Below are 16563 nucleotides of genomic sequence, written 5' to 3' on the forward strand. Positions count from 1 at the left end.
CCTGTAGGTGTTAGTAAATGGACACATCACCAAAGTTAACGAATCCTTGAGAGGCGGTTAAGAACATGTCACGAAACACACTAGGAGCATTGGATTATCTAATGCCCAACATACATACATATATATATATATATATATATATATATATATATATATATATATATATATATATATATATATATATATATATATATATATATATATATATATATATATATATATATATATATATATATATATATATATATATATATATATATATATATATATACTAACTAAAATTAATTAAAATATATAATAAATTGAGGATAGTAATCATCCAACATTGCTACATGTCATGATTCACTAGCTTTTTTTTTTACAATTCTAGCATAGCCTTTTGTTTAGCTATGTTTTTGTATGTCAAGGTTTGTGTACAACCAACTCATTTACGTGAGTTTTTTTATATGATTTTTCATTTAGAAGATGCTTTAGTAATAGGAGTTTTTGGTTACAATACTAAGAGGGAGGGTGAATCAGTAGTGTAACCAAATTATACAACCTTTTCCAAATTAAACTTTTTAAGCTATTTGACAATCATTCATGTAATCAACATCATAAATTAATCATGTGAAACAACATAATCATGAACAAACGCATGCAAATATAAATACATCAATCCTATTATTTATTCCTTTTGTAGAGATAAGTTACAACTTGATATTTCATCACTCCTTACAAGCTTTTACATGTAGGTTTCTTAGACTACAACTTAAAGGAAGATAACTCTCCCTAATATATGAATTACCACTGAAAGGGGCTACTACGCTTCATTTATCAGCTACCACTGAAAGGAGCTTTTGTACATGATTTATCATTTACCAATGAAAGGAGCTACTACCCAAATTTTATCAACTATCACTAGAAGGAGTAGCCATCCTCGATTTATCAACTGCTACTAAAAGGAACTCCTACACATCATATATTACAAACCACTACTAGAAGGAGCTATAACCACTGAAATGTAAGCTACCACATGCTAACCATGGTGATCCATATTTCATACTATTTTCAAACTGATACCAACAAGAATTTTACAAAAAAATTAGTTGGATCTCTCTCACAACTCAATGCAATCCTTGCATAGATAAACTCTTTTCTTTTCTCTTAGACACCACCAAAATCACATATCTCAACACCTCTTCTTCCATAAATACACCTTCCAGAAACACTATTCACTATATTTTGACCCTTTTTGCATACAACGAAAACCCATGATCACAAATCTCATCAATATCACCAATGCATTATTTTCATTCTTAAACACATTTCAAACACCAAATCTAATGCACTCACACCCTAATCCATCTATGATTTGGTGATTCAATATGATGAAATGGATGAAGACAAAAGGGAAGGGGAGCTTCTCGAAACGAGTGGAAATAGGGGCATGATAAAAAGTAATTGTAGCCTTCAACTAAACTTCATATTAATGGATATTTTGATTAGGGAGTTCAAAAATAGAAGCCATCAACAAATTCATTCTTTACAATATGGAACAGACACAATTGTGGGTTGCATTGTACGAATATAAGAGGAGAAAATGGGAGAGTGGCTAGAAAGAATTCAAACAGTTGAATGGTAGAAGCATGCCTTATCCTAACCATTTAAAATAAAATATGTCAATGATATGTCCTAACAATTGGGTTATTGATCAAGTCAAAGAGAAATATGGTGCATCTGGTCATTATCGGCATATTGAAGATGATGTGCTAAAAAAAGGGATTGATTGGACCAAATAAGTAATTATAATCACTTTCTATATTGTTTTAACTTCATAATGCACCTTTCAATTGTAACACACACACATATATATATATATATATATATAATTTTTAATTATGTTCAGGTTATTAGACACATGACACTATGATTTTTTCAAATTTTTATATATGCATTTGTTCCCATCTATGTGGGAATATGCACATAATTTTCACATGAAGGATGCCGATGATGGATGCATGACACAATATTGTGGAGTGGAATTCGAGTTCAATCAATGTAGTTGTGTTAGCCATTGTGATTAAAACCTAATGTAGTGAATGTTACGTTATGTTGGAAAGATACAAGAGATCGTTCAAGTGGATTTCTCTTCACTTCAATGTATTATTTTTAGGTGCAAGTGGTGGGACACCTTTGATCGGAATAATGTAAAGGAAGGTCGTGATACTGGGATAATATTCATCAATTCTATAAGTATGTGGCATGAAGCTAGGGACCCTTACATTTATCCAAAACAATGCAACCAGGTGTCTTTTTACCCATTTGTCTTGTATATGGATTGTTGGTTCATATTAAGACACGACCTTAGATCAAAACATATTTTTACGAACAACAGTGTTATCATGCCAAGCAAGGAAGATAATCAAGTAGGTGAGAATGGAGAGTGATATGTACTTGTGTTATTTCATCATTCATACTATTGTTGTATGTTTTTGTTCTCTTTATTTCATTAATTATATTATTTTTTATTCTTTTTGTTGCCATTTTATAATATAATTGGTAATATTCACCAACGAGTTTACAGATTTTTTGTAGTGGAAGCATTTCTACGCTTAAAATTAAGTATTTCTAGTTGTGTATAATATCTATGAAAATAAGGATTCAAGTTCACAACTCTTCTCAAATGGAAAAATGAGAAGAAAATAATGAATTTAGAAATAACATTGAATATCTAGTCTTGATTTATATTCTTATTGGTTTGCTAATTAGTTTACATGTTTTTTCTTCTTGTTTAATTTAAAATCAATATAAATAATCATGTAGTGATAACTAGACTATAAGGACATTAAAAAGGAAAAAAATGTGTATTAATATGTAAGATAAAACTCTTAACATGAGAGGTAAAGTCATGTTTACTATATTTAAATTATAGTTCTTGAAACATTATGTAAACTAAAAGGAGGTATTATGCATGTATAAAATGTTGATTAAATCTTTTTATGGACCATAAGAGAAATGAATGAGACTAAAAGGAGGTATTATGCATGCATAAAATGTTGATTACATCATTTTATGTACCATAAGAGAAACAAACCGGCTTACATGGATGCATTAAAGGTTTTAATATTTTCTTCATGGATAATGGAACAATTGTTACTTTTCTTTTCAATGGTAATTATAAATAAAATTTTAATTAATAAATATTTTATTTCTAAAAATTAAATGATAAATAATGTGATGGTGATTAAACTACATTTGGTTGACTTTCAAATAGACTTTGTGATGCATTTTTCTTTCCTATTTATAGTATGTAAAATAAATAATTCTTTTGATGTATTTATAAGTAAATCATTTAAAGTAGACATTCCATTATCATTGTAGACATGACGTAATATTATCTAGGAGAAATGTGAAAAGAAGAATTTTACTGACTGTATCGTGATAAGTATGTGGAAAATATAATATTTTTTGAGTTGCTTATTAAGAAATAATCAAATATATTATTTGTCAAAAGTTTAAATCCAATATAGTATCATTTTTGTATTATTTAACTCATATTTATTATTAATTATTAAAAAGAGTTCAATTTAAACCAGTGTAATACCAAATAAAGAGCCAAAACAACAATAAAATGTTATATCTTTATTACTAGAAAGTTTTCACTTGCCCCTTTAAGGGAGAACTTTCAATAGAGAAAATCTCCAACTACAGGTAACTTCACAAACCTTATTTTAGATTTCTTAGATCCTCATCTTTAGAGAGAGAAATTTATAATTTATATAGGTAAGAATTGCGACAAATAATAAATTTAAATTGCTTGAAGATCCCATATATTTAGTAATAAAATATTTTTTTATAAAAATATAATTTTTTAAGTTATACTAAATATAAATGAATTATAGAAAATTCTAACTAAAGTTTTTCAAATTTAACAATACACTAAATTTTATAAACTGATGTTGAATTTGTTAAATTGTATTTTTTATTATTTTTTATTAGTATTTTATATTAAAAATTGAGTGAGTTACACGTGATCATCTTAATAAGAACTAAATAAATTATTTTACCTTTAATTATTTTTTCCTTGTGAGTATTGAATATTCTACTAATTAAGTTAGATTGAATGAATAAACTATCTAACCAATAGAAAAATATTTATCGTAATTTTATAATCATAGTTTCAACAATACTAGAATATGTAATTTATAAAAATATCTTGCATTTTTTTAAACTAAGTGGTTTTCCATGGAATTTCACATATAAAAGTTTGATATAAGTTCACCAAAACATAATCTACAATAAATATTATTTCATAAAAATAAACATCATGATGATAACCATATAACAAACATAAGCACCATCTAAGATACACATTTGAATTCACTACCATCATCTATATACATACACCTATAACACATATAAACGCCATTAGATATCACGCTAATCTATAATCTAACAGGCCATCATCATCGTGATCACATCTAACAAAACACCAACATTTTAATCTAACATCGTCATCACACACTTCCTTAAATTAATATACATCTTATGCCAAAAACTTCTAACACATACACATTTATATGCAAGCACATTAAATGAACATATCTAAAATGACCTAACAACATACACATCAACTCCAACATACAAATTAAGTACACGAACATGAAATATATATATATATATATATATATATATATATATAGATAAACAAGTCAAATAAATCTATGATCATTTCAAATAACTACAATGAAATATCTCATACAACAAATGTAGTACTGCCAACCTCGTCTGCAGTCGAAGACAATGGATGGTCAGCTACTACCTCAACCTCTTTCAAACTCTAAGGTGGAGGAGGAGATACTAGTTGGTCTTAAACATAAGATGATGGGTGGTCAACTACAACCTCAACGTGGTCTCGTGAAGTGTGAGTTGGAGGAGGAGGTGGATGGTATGGTCTCTCAAGAGAAGCATAAGGTAGATCTTCTAGCTCTGGCACCTCATCATCAGGTGACTAAGGAAGTGTGTTGGGTCTTGAAATTGTCATTCATTTCCATTACACCTTCACTATTGTGTCGATTATATCACCTTCATTTCACCTCCATTTCAATACTATGTTACTACATTCATCCCACTTTCATTATCATTGGGCCACATTTATGTTTTTCAAAACTTTATTAATTCTTCGCCTTTTTAAGTGAATTTGCAGCTTTAGAAAATAATGTGCGCATTCTTATACCTAACAAGTGTGTTGATATAGTTGACATCAGTAGGTCAAAATGAGGCTTCTAGAAGACCTTTATGTGGCACCCTAAGGCAAAATTCAAATTTGAGTGGAGGGAATCATGGGATCATGAAGATATGTGTCACATCTCCTAATTGTATTGAAACTCTAAGAAGACATGTGTCTTATTAATTCCTATTTTGATGAGGACTCTAGAGGTATAGGGAGAGATTCATGGACTCTCATTAATGAGATGACTTCTTATCTTTTTTTATAAATAGAAGATCTCTCTCCTTCATTTGTTAGCTTAGATTCTTAGGTCTAAAGCTTGTATCTTTTTGGTAGCTCTTTAGTTTGGAGTTTGTAGTTCTTCCTTGATGGATTTGGAAATCTTTAGAGAGATTTGTTGTACTTTGTAATTTTGAAGAATTTGAATAAATCTTTGATGTTCTCAAAATGGAAGGAGATGTGAAGTAGATGTCATGGAGCACATTAGAATGTAAGGTAGAGTAGATTTTGTTTTGAGGTTTTGCTTTGACTTCATTCAAGTATGTCATTTTATTGCTTTCAAGTTTGATAGTTTAGATTTTCCAATCATGCAATTTTAATTCATGCAAGTGTGTTCAACCAGTTGATTGTAGATTTATCTAACTGTGTAATTTATGTTTGACAAAATATTCCAAGAAAGTAGTCTTCCTATTTTCCAATTGGTGAGTTGGAGCATAGAGAACACAATAGATTAGTTTTTCTTTACATGATCTCGCTTTCGGTTGATTGTAGATTTATCTAACTATGTAATTTATGCTTGACAAAATACTCCAAGAAAGTAGTCTTCATATTTTCTGATTGGTGAATTGGAGCATAGAGAACACAATAGATTAGTTTTTCTTTACATGTTCTTGCTTTTTTCTTAGTAGGATACTCATTACATAATTTCATGTCTCATGGAGTCTTTTTAGCTCCTTAAGAACGAAACTGGCGATATGTGAAGTTATGAATGGGACTTGATTTTTTTTTCTTTATTTCTTTTCTTAGATATTTTGCCGACATAGATTAATCTAACTGTTCAAAGTTTTGATTTGTTTCATTTTCTCTTTTCTTTAGAAACTAGATTCTAATAAAAGAAACAAAACCCCAAAAAAAAACATAAACTATCAAACAACGAAGTAAGAAAAAAGGTTAACTAAGCACATATGGTGCACCACACTTCATCAATTTTCGATACCTACATTGATAATTTATGTAGAGTAATTTAGGACACTAAATTGAATAGACAAGGTGTACTATCAGATGGATCATTGGCACCCTAATGGCCATGATTCAATGGGGTTGTACTACTAGAAGCATCATCACCACCCTCGTAATCATTATCACGATCACCACTCTTATCATCTTGATCATGATCACCGACCTCATCATCATGATCACCACCCCCATCTAACATATTTGTCGATGCATGCCCTTCATCCCTCATCATTGTGACTAGCCTACTATATTTGATGATATGACATGTAAGAGGCATTATATGACACTGAAAGTCCCTATAGAGATCCATGAACCTCGAATCCACACTAATATCTTGAGCCCTTGTAGGGAGGAATCCCTCTTCAACCAAAACTCATCTATCATAGTAGTCCATTTGAAATCATAAACTATCCTTATAGCCCTAGATGCCCACACCACCTTGAGGATGTGCCTCACCCTCTCCAGCCTTGCCCATCTCCTCATGTCCTCTATCTAGTGGGGAAGGAGGCATGGCCCAATCTAATGTGTCGATGTCTACAAAATATATAATACACAACAATAATTATGCAATTTCATTAAATAATTTAGTATACAAGTTAAAGAACATGCTACAATAAATTTTATTCTAATTAATTAAAACAATAAAATGAAACTAGATTAACTTAATGAAAACACTAATATTACCTCTATCATCTAGAAGCTCATTTGGTCTGAAGAGGATGTTGAGACACTATCTCTAATCAATCCCCGTGTATAGAAATACCAATGGATGAAATGCATGGTCATCATCACTGGCGAGTAGTATTAGTGCCTCAATGAAAATCCTATCCAGATGCTTTGGAAGGCCCCCCTTGGGCATCATCTACTCACACTTGTGCATCTAGACCTTATTGATTAGCCTAAGAGGGCGATGGTAAAATGTAGGCCTCGTCTCTTGAAACCTCTCAAAAAATAAACAAAAACTATCTGAAGTGAAAGGGAAGGTCACCCTCCCATGTCTGAACCCATGAGATCTATCTAAATCCATACAAAAATGCCTAAAATAAATGGCAGACCATCTAATACAATGTGGCACTTGAATCAAAGAAACGACATAAAAAAGATGGAACTAATGTGCTTCGAATGACCAAACTGTGAGTGGTAGTGACTAATAATGAGAGGGACCTAACTTCATGTGCAGTTAAAGATGAAATTAGTATTTTTCCACCAGATACCTAAAAATCTACCGGACGGACCATATGAGGCTAGACATATCTTTGAGTGTATGCAAGCTGACTCTCAGCTGCAAGTTACAACCCCATGGGGGACATCAGGGAATTAGGTAAAATCCTGCCCTCTTCAGGATAGGCCAGTGATAAAGTGTATGTCCTTCTTAGAGGGCCCATACCACACCCGAGGATGAACATGGAAGCCCTACTCTTGGGCACTCCATTGATGGAATCAGATGCGCCAAAAGGATAGAGTGAGCCTTGAAGGAGGCATCCTCCTCATAGTACTTAAGGAAGCCTACATTCCTTAAGACTACTGGGATTGCTATAGTAAAAGGGTGATAGTATAAAACCCTCTCCCTCTCTCTGGCCTCCAATGGTTACACCATATTGTCTAGGTCTTCCATTTTCTCCTACTCCTGATCTTGCTCTCTCTATTGACGTTTCTACTACATCACTGACATATAAAATACTTCAGCCTCATACATAAAATACATTTTTTTATTAAATGGAAAATGCATTGATAAATATGGAAACATAACTTTCAATTAAAAGAAAATCATCGATGTGCCCAAAACATAATCATGCACCGTCTCACCCAGATGCCGAACTACCAGGAAATATCCTAGCATTCAATGAACAAAACATACAATTCAAATCACAAAATGATGAGAACTAGAACTACTGTACTTTAGTTCCAAGGACAATCGAGTCACAGCAGAAAAACGAGCAACTCATTCTAAGGAAAGAAATTGGAGGCAATAAGCGAATACACTCAACAGAAAGCTTAGATTCCAAGAAAGAAACCCGAAATACTACCACTGAGGAAGAAATGTCCATTGTAACTTCCACTCCCAACACTGGAGGTTAGCGGAAAGTGGAAAAAAATAAAGGTGGGAAAGCATAGATAGTTTATAAATGATTGTTAATTTAGGTCCTGTGTATCAGGACAAGTTTATACAACATATGCTATTTTAGCATCTACAACATGTAATTTTTCTCAATATGAATAAAATTACCATTTTTCCATTGGTAAAAATAATCATGCACTGTCTTTGATGTGTTATCAAACAAAAATGCACCAACATAAGTGTGCACATATGTATGACACACTGTTGTTGGTTAACAAATTTAATTTTCCATTTGGTGTGTCACACTTATGCACCATTGTGTACGTATAACCTTTTTGCACCAGCACAAAATATTCATGTTATTGAATGCACTAAACTATAGCTATACTTTTAAATATCATTTTTGTAGTGCGTTTGGTAAATATAAACATACCAAGCGTAACCCAAAAATTTTAAGCACCGACCTACAATTTATAGCTCTCCTAGCTCATTTTCATAAACAAAGTACATTGAAACAATTGTGGTGCATTATGCTCACACATTGAACTATGGTGCACCTTGTAAATTTATAGGGTGCATCGCTATCAATGCGAGCTGAATATATCAGGTGTACCACACAGAGAATTTTTATTTTTTTAAAAACAATGGAAATTTTAAGCTAATTTTTAATCCTAATATCCCAAAAGATTAAGTTAGAGAGAACATATACATTTCTTGGAATATTTCTCATTGAGGAGGCATTGTGAACACATAATAGAGAAAAAAAAAAATTACCACAGTTCGAAAAAAAATGAAAGTGAGGCATTGAGCATGGTACGGAAGGATGGTGATGAAGAGAAGCCTATTGTGAGGGTGCTTGCATGAGGAAAGAGTGGCACTGTAGTTGGTAAAAATGAAATATATGGCCAAGATTTTTTTTTTAATTTAACCCTCCTCTTGTGCATTACTATAAACATAGCGGTGTGGAAGATATCCAAGAGAATTGTGCTTTTTTAAAATTAAAAAATCTATAACGGTGCATTATAATATAGGTACCACATGATTATTTTGTTTGACTATAGCATCTCTTTTTGAAAAAAAAATAAAAACTGCCTATTTTTGCTCCTTAGGATACACCCAGAACATTTTAATAAATTTACAACATCGGTGTGCCATTGTAAAATAGTCGCTTGTTTAAATTATAAGGCTTTAGCAGTTCTCCTTCTTGGTATGCACTAGGGTGTTTGATTGCATGAAGGGAAACGATGCTTCAGGTGTATATAACACCAACAATTTTTAAAACTTAACCTTTCTCCAATGTTATTGACTATTTAAGCAATGGTGTGTTGTCTTATTTAGCTCAACATGCTTTTTTAGTTTTATAAAAATAAATTTCCCACAATGGACCATGTTCTATGTGGCATTGGTGATTATATAGATAGAAAACCATTGGTGCATTTGTAGATTGAAGGCATACCATTGAAAAAATATCAGCTAAGACATCTGCCTACTCACCGCTATAAGTGAACTTGGCTACAAAAATATTTTTGGGCTATTTTTGTAGGGGGCTTCCACAAGAACCTCCACTAGAATGTATTTTCCTTATAGTGGGATGGATATGCAAAGTGTGCTTTTTCCCTTAGAAAAACTAGCTTGGTTGTTAGAAAGTAGACTTGTAAGTTATGCTCTGAACCAGAAGGAGGAGGAAAACGCAAGAGGATAGAAAGCCTTTGAAGATTCTGTGAAACAAGGATATCTAGAACTACCTTTCCAACAAGGAATCCTTTCAAAATATTGCATGTGGGAAAATATTTGAATTCTAAATAACCCCCCTAAAATAAATATATTTCTCTATGAGTTTTGGAGCCAATGGAGCCAGCATCCCAACAATTCGACTTACTCAGCTTGGGATAGTCTAGAGGGCTAGACCAACAATTTTGTGGAGCTAAGGATACAGGTGTCATAAGCTGGAATCTCATTCAGGAAGTAAGGGGATTGATAGCAGAGGTCAGACCAGAACTTTGGGTCCATTTCCAAGAGGATTTGTAAGCAGATTCTAGTTGTCTGATTTTTGTAGTTGTCGCTGAAGCTGGGCTCCAAGGGGGTTGAATTTCATAAGTCTAAACTAGCCAAATTCCTTCGTGTGTTTTTCTTGGCTTTCTTAGAGGAGTACATGGTTAAAATTTTAGAATTTTTCAGATGCTATTCAGGCCTGAAATCCTAATTCTTATAGTAGGGTGAATTGTTAGTTAGTTAGAGAATTGACACCATTTTGTGTGTTCAAATTTGACTTGGAGATAGGCAAAACCCTTTCTAGGTTTTCTTGGGTTATAGTCAAAGAGATTGAGGTTAAGTTTGCAACATTTTCTGAGCATTGGAAGTCAAGTTTCTTACAGTCCCATTTTCAGCGAGAAGTGTATTTTTGTCGATAGTGCAAAGCAATAGAGGAGTAGTGATTTCTAGCATTTGAGATCATTGTATTATCAGCTGGGTTCTATCACGCTTGCCATTAAGACAAGCCCAGTTTCATTCCTCCATACTATTGTACTTGCTCCATTGATTAATAAAATGGCTTAGGTGGTTCTTACTTCTGGAGTTTTTATGAGCATTTGTTGATTGTTTAAAATTTATGTGTTGTAAATCATTTTTGGTTTGCATATCACTGTTTATTTAAGTTTGGAACATTGCAAAGTGTGTCGGCCCATTTCTCCTATCCAAAATTCTTTCATATTCTCCAGTCTAATACTTAAGATCTAGATGGTATGGAAAATAAAGGAACCTTCCTAACAAGGGGAGAAATGATTATTGATGGAAATAGAACTTTTTCCTCATCCATGAAATTTTTATTTCAAACGGATAATAATTGATTTAGGGTGCATGGCAACATCCATTGCAAAAATCAACTTGTTTGTTGGAAGCTTATGTGATGAAATTCCCACAATAATTTCATATTCTCTTATATAATTTGAATTGAATGGAGGATAAGGATTTGAAAAATGGTCTTCTCTTATAAAATTTGATTTTTCTGGAATGTAAAGTTTTGAAATTTTTAGGAGTATCTCAAAAGAGTTCACTTTCTAAAATTTTAAATTATTATTGAATTTAATGTACCTTATACCTTTAATTTAACTTTCATAATACAAATTATCATTTAAATAATTAAAAAAAAAATATTTTAACCATATTTATTCATACTAGAAACTCATTTCCAAAATCTCATTTCTTGAATTTGAGCCTTGCAATAATGTCTTAATTGTGAGAATCATTCCAAGACAATTTTGAATATTTTATTTCTATTTCTAAGCTATCCAAGTCAATTTTGAATATTTTATTTCTATTCCTAAGCTACCCATAAATGGGGAATAGAGGGAAGACATTTAAAGAAAAAAAACTAAGAATGGTTCTATGGAACTATGGCCTTAATCAAATATTAACTCAACTATTCATCATAATTATATAGAGAGAGAAAGAAATAAAGACATTTTAAAGAGGTGATAACTTCAAATATAAAAGAAAAACAATGTGTAAACTTCAATAAACTTTTTTCAACTAACATACTTTCCATAAACTTTAACAATTCCATAGTTATTTAGAGACATTAACTCAATTATTCATCAAAATTATATATAGAAAGAAAGAAATATTGACATTTTAAAGAGGTGATAACTTCAAATAGAAAGGAGAAACAATGTGTAAACTTCTCTAAACTTTTTTCAACCAACATACTTTCCATAAACTTTAACAATCCCATCATTATTTCCGGACAGATACCTTATCACATAAACAATAAAATCTCAAATATTAACTCTATATTTCAAAAATTAATTTAATATCTTAAATGCTAATTTAATATTTTAAATAATTTTAACTTTAAAATTATATTGTTATTACTAATACAAATCATATTTAAATGAAAATTTGCAATTTTTTATTCTGTATATTTTGAATGGTAAATTTTAGGTAAATGGAATTTAGTAGTATTGTAGTTTAATATAATCAACTTATATAATTAAAGCATTTGCACTTAAAAATCAATTAAAATAAATTGGTAGTTATAAAATTCCAAAATAAAATAATATATTAAAATATGAGTTTAATAGAATTTAAACAATAATTTAAAATCAATTTAGATTTAATTTTAATTAGTACTTACCATATGCTAAGAGTATATAATATTTTTTACTCTAAAAAAAGTTTTTACAAGGGATTTGATCCTCTAGATGCTTGGTATATTAAGAATTAAAATTGATCTAAATCGATTTAAGTATTAACTATTAATTACAATTACAGTTGTAATGATTAATTTTATGTTTTCTATTAAATTTAAATTTTATTTTTAAATGTAATTTGACAAGTGCGTTATTTTTAATGACTGAGAATACCTGCACAGTGACACACATGGTCTTAACAGTGCATTCGCTGGCCAACAAGCTGTACTCTGGGGCAATTTCACGCGAGTGTAATCTTATTTTATTAAAATTTATTATGTTTCTAAATCAACTTAGGCTAAAGATTGGTGTAGCTGAATCTCCATACAAAACCCTTGTGATTTTAATAACTTAAATACCTGTAAGTATTACTCTCAAACCATAACTTGTTAGTAATATCAAAACTCATATTATATAACAAATATTTTTTTAATTAATTTATATTTATATTTTAATATAATTTAATTAATCAAAATATATTAATAATTATAATTATTTCACCCACCCACACCAAGCGATAACATTCCAATATCTTGACTATAACAAAAAATAAATATAAATATAGCTTTAAAATATATCGGTCAAATTTTATTTTAAAATTTAAAATAATTAGGTCAAGGCATCTCTCACAGTCTACATTTTCATGTGTCTAAAAAGTTCATTAAATGCTCAGTGGCACTTCAAAGGTTTATATTTGGATAATTCTATTGAGGTGAAAGCCATTTTACGCGTTCACATTTGTTATAATGCGAAGAAAACTTCCCAATCTTTAACCTTTTAACGTTCAAATCTTTAACGCTTTAACGTTCAAATCTTTAACGGTCAATTCTTGATTAAAGCGAAATGAATTTTTACTTTTGTTCTGGTAAACTATATATACCCTCCTCCTTTTCAAGCGATTCTTAATTTCTTCACGGCACCCTTATTAAGCGATACTTATTTTCTCCACGGCAACCTGCAAATCATTAAACATGACGAACGCCATGGTAACACAAATACTTCATTATTCTTTTGTCATTCTGATAATACAGTGATGTTGTAAAGAATTGTTAGTCACGACTCATTTTGTTTCCTTTTTTTCATTTCAGGTAAACCCCGAGAACCCGCGGAGGTCAAAGAGGTTGGCACTGCTGAGACAGGATGGAACTATTCATAATCTTCCCGACGACGTCATTAGACAGTGCTTGCTCAGAGTTCCATATAAATCGCACTCCAACCTCAAAGCTGTGTGCAAAAAATGGAAAGATATAGTGAGTAGTCCAGGGTTTTATAAGGACCGGCTGACCTCTGCAACGAGTGACCACTTGATCTGTATGATTACGTATTTCAAACTTCCAATACCAGGCACGAAATCTAAGCAGAGTACCTGCAGAGTAATAGTGTTCGACCCTCTCAGGCGCACCTGGGAAATGCTGCGTCCCATTCCGGACTTACCTACTGAACTTCCATTCCATTATCACTGCGTTTGTAAGTGCGTTTGTGTTAATGGGAAGCTGGTTATCATGGGCGGAATACATCCGACAAACTTGGAAACGATGAGCAGAGTTTATATTTTTGATTTCGTGTCTGCCAAATGGCGCCGAGGAGCCGACATGCCCACAACAAGGACCGGCTTCGCCTGCTCTGTATCTTCTACCACCGGGCTTATTTACGTTGCGGGTGGGAGACGCAGCCCAAATGATCATATGCTCGCAGCAGCAGAGGCTTACAATGTGGAAGAAGACAAGTGGGAAATTTTGCCTCCAATGAGCCAAGAAGTGGGCGACTGTCATGGAGTTTTTCTTGGAGAAAATTTCTTTGTATTCGGCGATGGAAACAATGCAGAAATTTATGATCCAAAGACGGGCGTGTGGAGACGAGTGGAGGATATGTGGACATTCGTGCAACCGTTCAAGTCGTTGTCGTTAGTTGCTTCTGGGCACCTATATACCTTCACTGAACAACACTTGATAAAATACTTGATGAAATATGATGCAGAGGACAACAATTGGGCTATCGAAACTGCTATTCCCATAAAATTTTCTGGTTCTGCGTGCACCGCAGAGTGGCGCGGCGATATTTTTTTGAGTAAACGTTATGAGTTTCTGATTCGTCAGGCTTGTTGTATGTTAAACTCGTCAACTCACGAGTTGATTGAATTCCACGTACCTGAAAAGTTTAAGGGCGTAGTTATAGCCGTTGCAACCGTGGAGATATGATATTGTCCGTCGTATTTGTATTATGGATCTATTCGTCAAACATGTGGAGATATGATATTATCCGTCATATTTGTATTATCGATCTATTGACCAAACGTATGTTTTACATCGTAAATTTTTTTAATATAGATTTCTTTTGGCTTAAACGCAATCAGAATAGAAATCTGAGGGGCATTCTTATCTGTCAATCAATTTCTTTTTAAAAATGTATTTTCTCCTCAGCTTTGATATTTATTTTACTCATTGTGTTGTTTTTATATTAAATATTTATTTTATTCATGGTCTTGTTTTTATATTAAATATGTTTTTTTTAATATTAAATTTGTCTGTAGAAAATTTGAAAAGAGATTTTTTTAGATATTTGAATTGTGTATATTACACCATTTACATTTGCAGTTTCAATCTGAAATTATACTTATACAAAACATTAAAATGTAAGGTAATTAAATTATTTGAGTTTTTTTTTGTTAAATTTATATTAATTATTAGCTAGAAATATCAAAGTATCAAGATAAACTAGGAAATAGTTATGTCTCCACTAGATTAAACTATAAAAGAAACTAGAGAAAATTTAACCAAAAGAAAACCAACCCTTGAAATAAACAAGCCTATCACCTACTTGTCTACAAATAAAAGTGCTACAGTAATAGATCATAAAAAATCAAGAATATGGGGAAGTTACTAGAGTAGGATCCTTCACATTGGAGTAGCTATATGTTTTAAATAGCATGAGAGAATGTCAATAAAATGTCAATACATCCATCATTTTTCTCTTTCACAATCGTGCCCATGATATTTTTTATCTTCCAATGATGGGTAATGGAGTTAGGGCATTTGTTTTAGTGTGTCACTGGTGTGACCAATGTCAAGAACGGAGTGGGCTAACTGCTTCAGGATTTTAGAATCAGAGAAACAGATCTCTAATGGAGAGGCATTCAAGATGGCGAACCTCATCACAAGTATTGGAAGGTAGAGAAATTTGATATATGGTTACAACCTCTAATGCTAGAGGCAACTTCTACCTTAGGGAGATTGACAACTGGCACATTGGTAATTTCACATGAACTCCATTGGTAATTTCACATGAACTCCCAAGGCATGGTGCTCGAGAGACGTAAAAGGTTGTTAAAAAAGACAATACTCAACACATTAGTGGAGGAGATATAGATAGTGAGTATCCCAAGAATAAGACCGAAACAAGAATTAATAGTTGCTAGCACACCACAAGTCATTAAGCCCAAATCTAGGAAATGTTGTATACCAACCAACCATTAAATTCACGACCAAAGCATATGTTAATAGAGTTAGGTGTCTCGAGAAGTACCTTAATGTAATTATCACAAATTGTCCAAACCTTCAAATGGTGCAATGCGTGAAGATGGGAAGGTCTCTTAAATAATGAGAAAAACAACTAGCTCTCCTCAAAGTCACAATGTCTAAACATAAGTCCCATCAAACCATCCTAGACCAAGCCATGACATAAATAAAAACAAACCACCACAACACCACATGATTAAGGGAAAATTAGAAAATAAGTCCTAGATAAGTAATCAAGTGTGCACATACCCATTCATTCCATAGATTCTATAAGACCCCAAAATAAATGCCACCTTGGGGGGGGGGGGGGGGAGCGACCATATTACACCATAAAAGTCGCAAATAAAAAATGTT

General features: G+C 32.0%; 1 protein-coding gene across 1 annotated transcript; it reads left to right on the top strand.

Annotated features, from left to right (window-relative positions):
* Positions 1-13665: 13665 nt before the first annotated feature.
* LOC149166164 (F-box/kelch-repeat protein At2g44130-like) lies at positions 13666-14892 on the top strand. The gene is made up of 2 exons (XM_089430073.1): positions 13666-13680; positions 13783-14892. Exons 1-2 carry the CDS (start codon positions 13666-13668, stop codon positions 14890-14892), a joined length of 1125 nt encoding a protein of 374 aa, XP_089286199.1.
* The last annotated feature ends 1671 nt before the right edge of the window (positions 14893-16563 follow it).

This window comes from Pinus tabuliformis, chromosome 5_1, assembly GCF_031772625.1.
Source record: "Pinus tabuliformis cultivar Carrire ecotype Pingquan chromosome 5_1, CPIR1, whole genome shotgun sequence".
NCBI lineage: Eukaryota > Viridiplantae > Streptophyta > Pinopsida > Pinales > Pinaceae > Pinus > Pinus tabuliformis.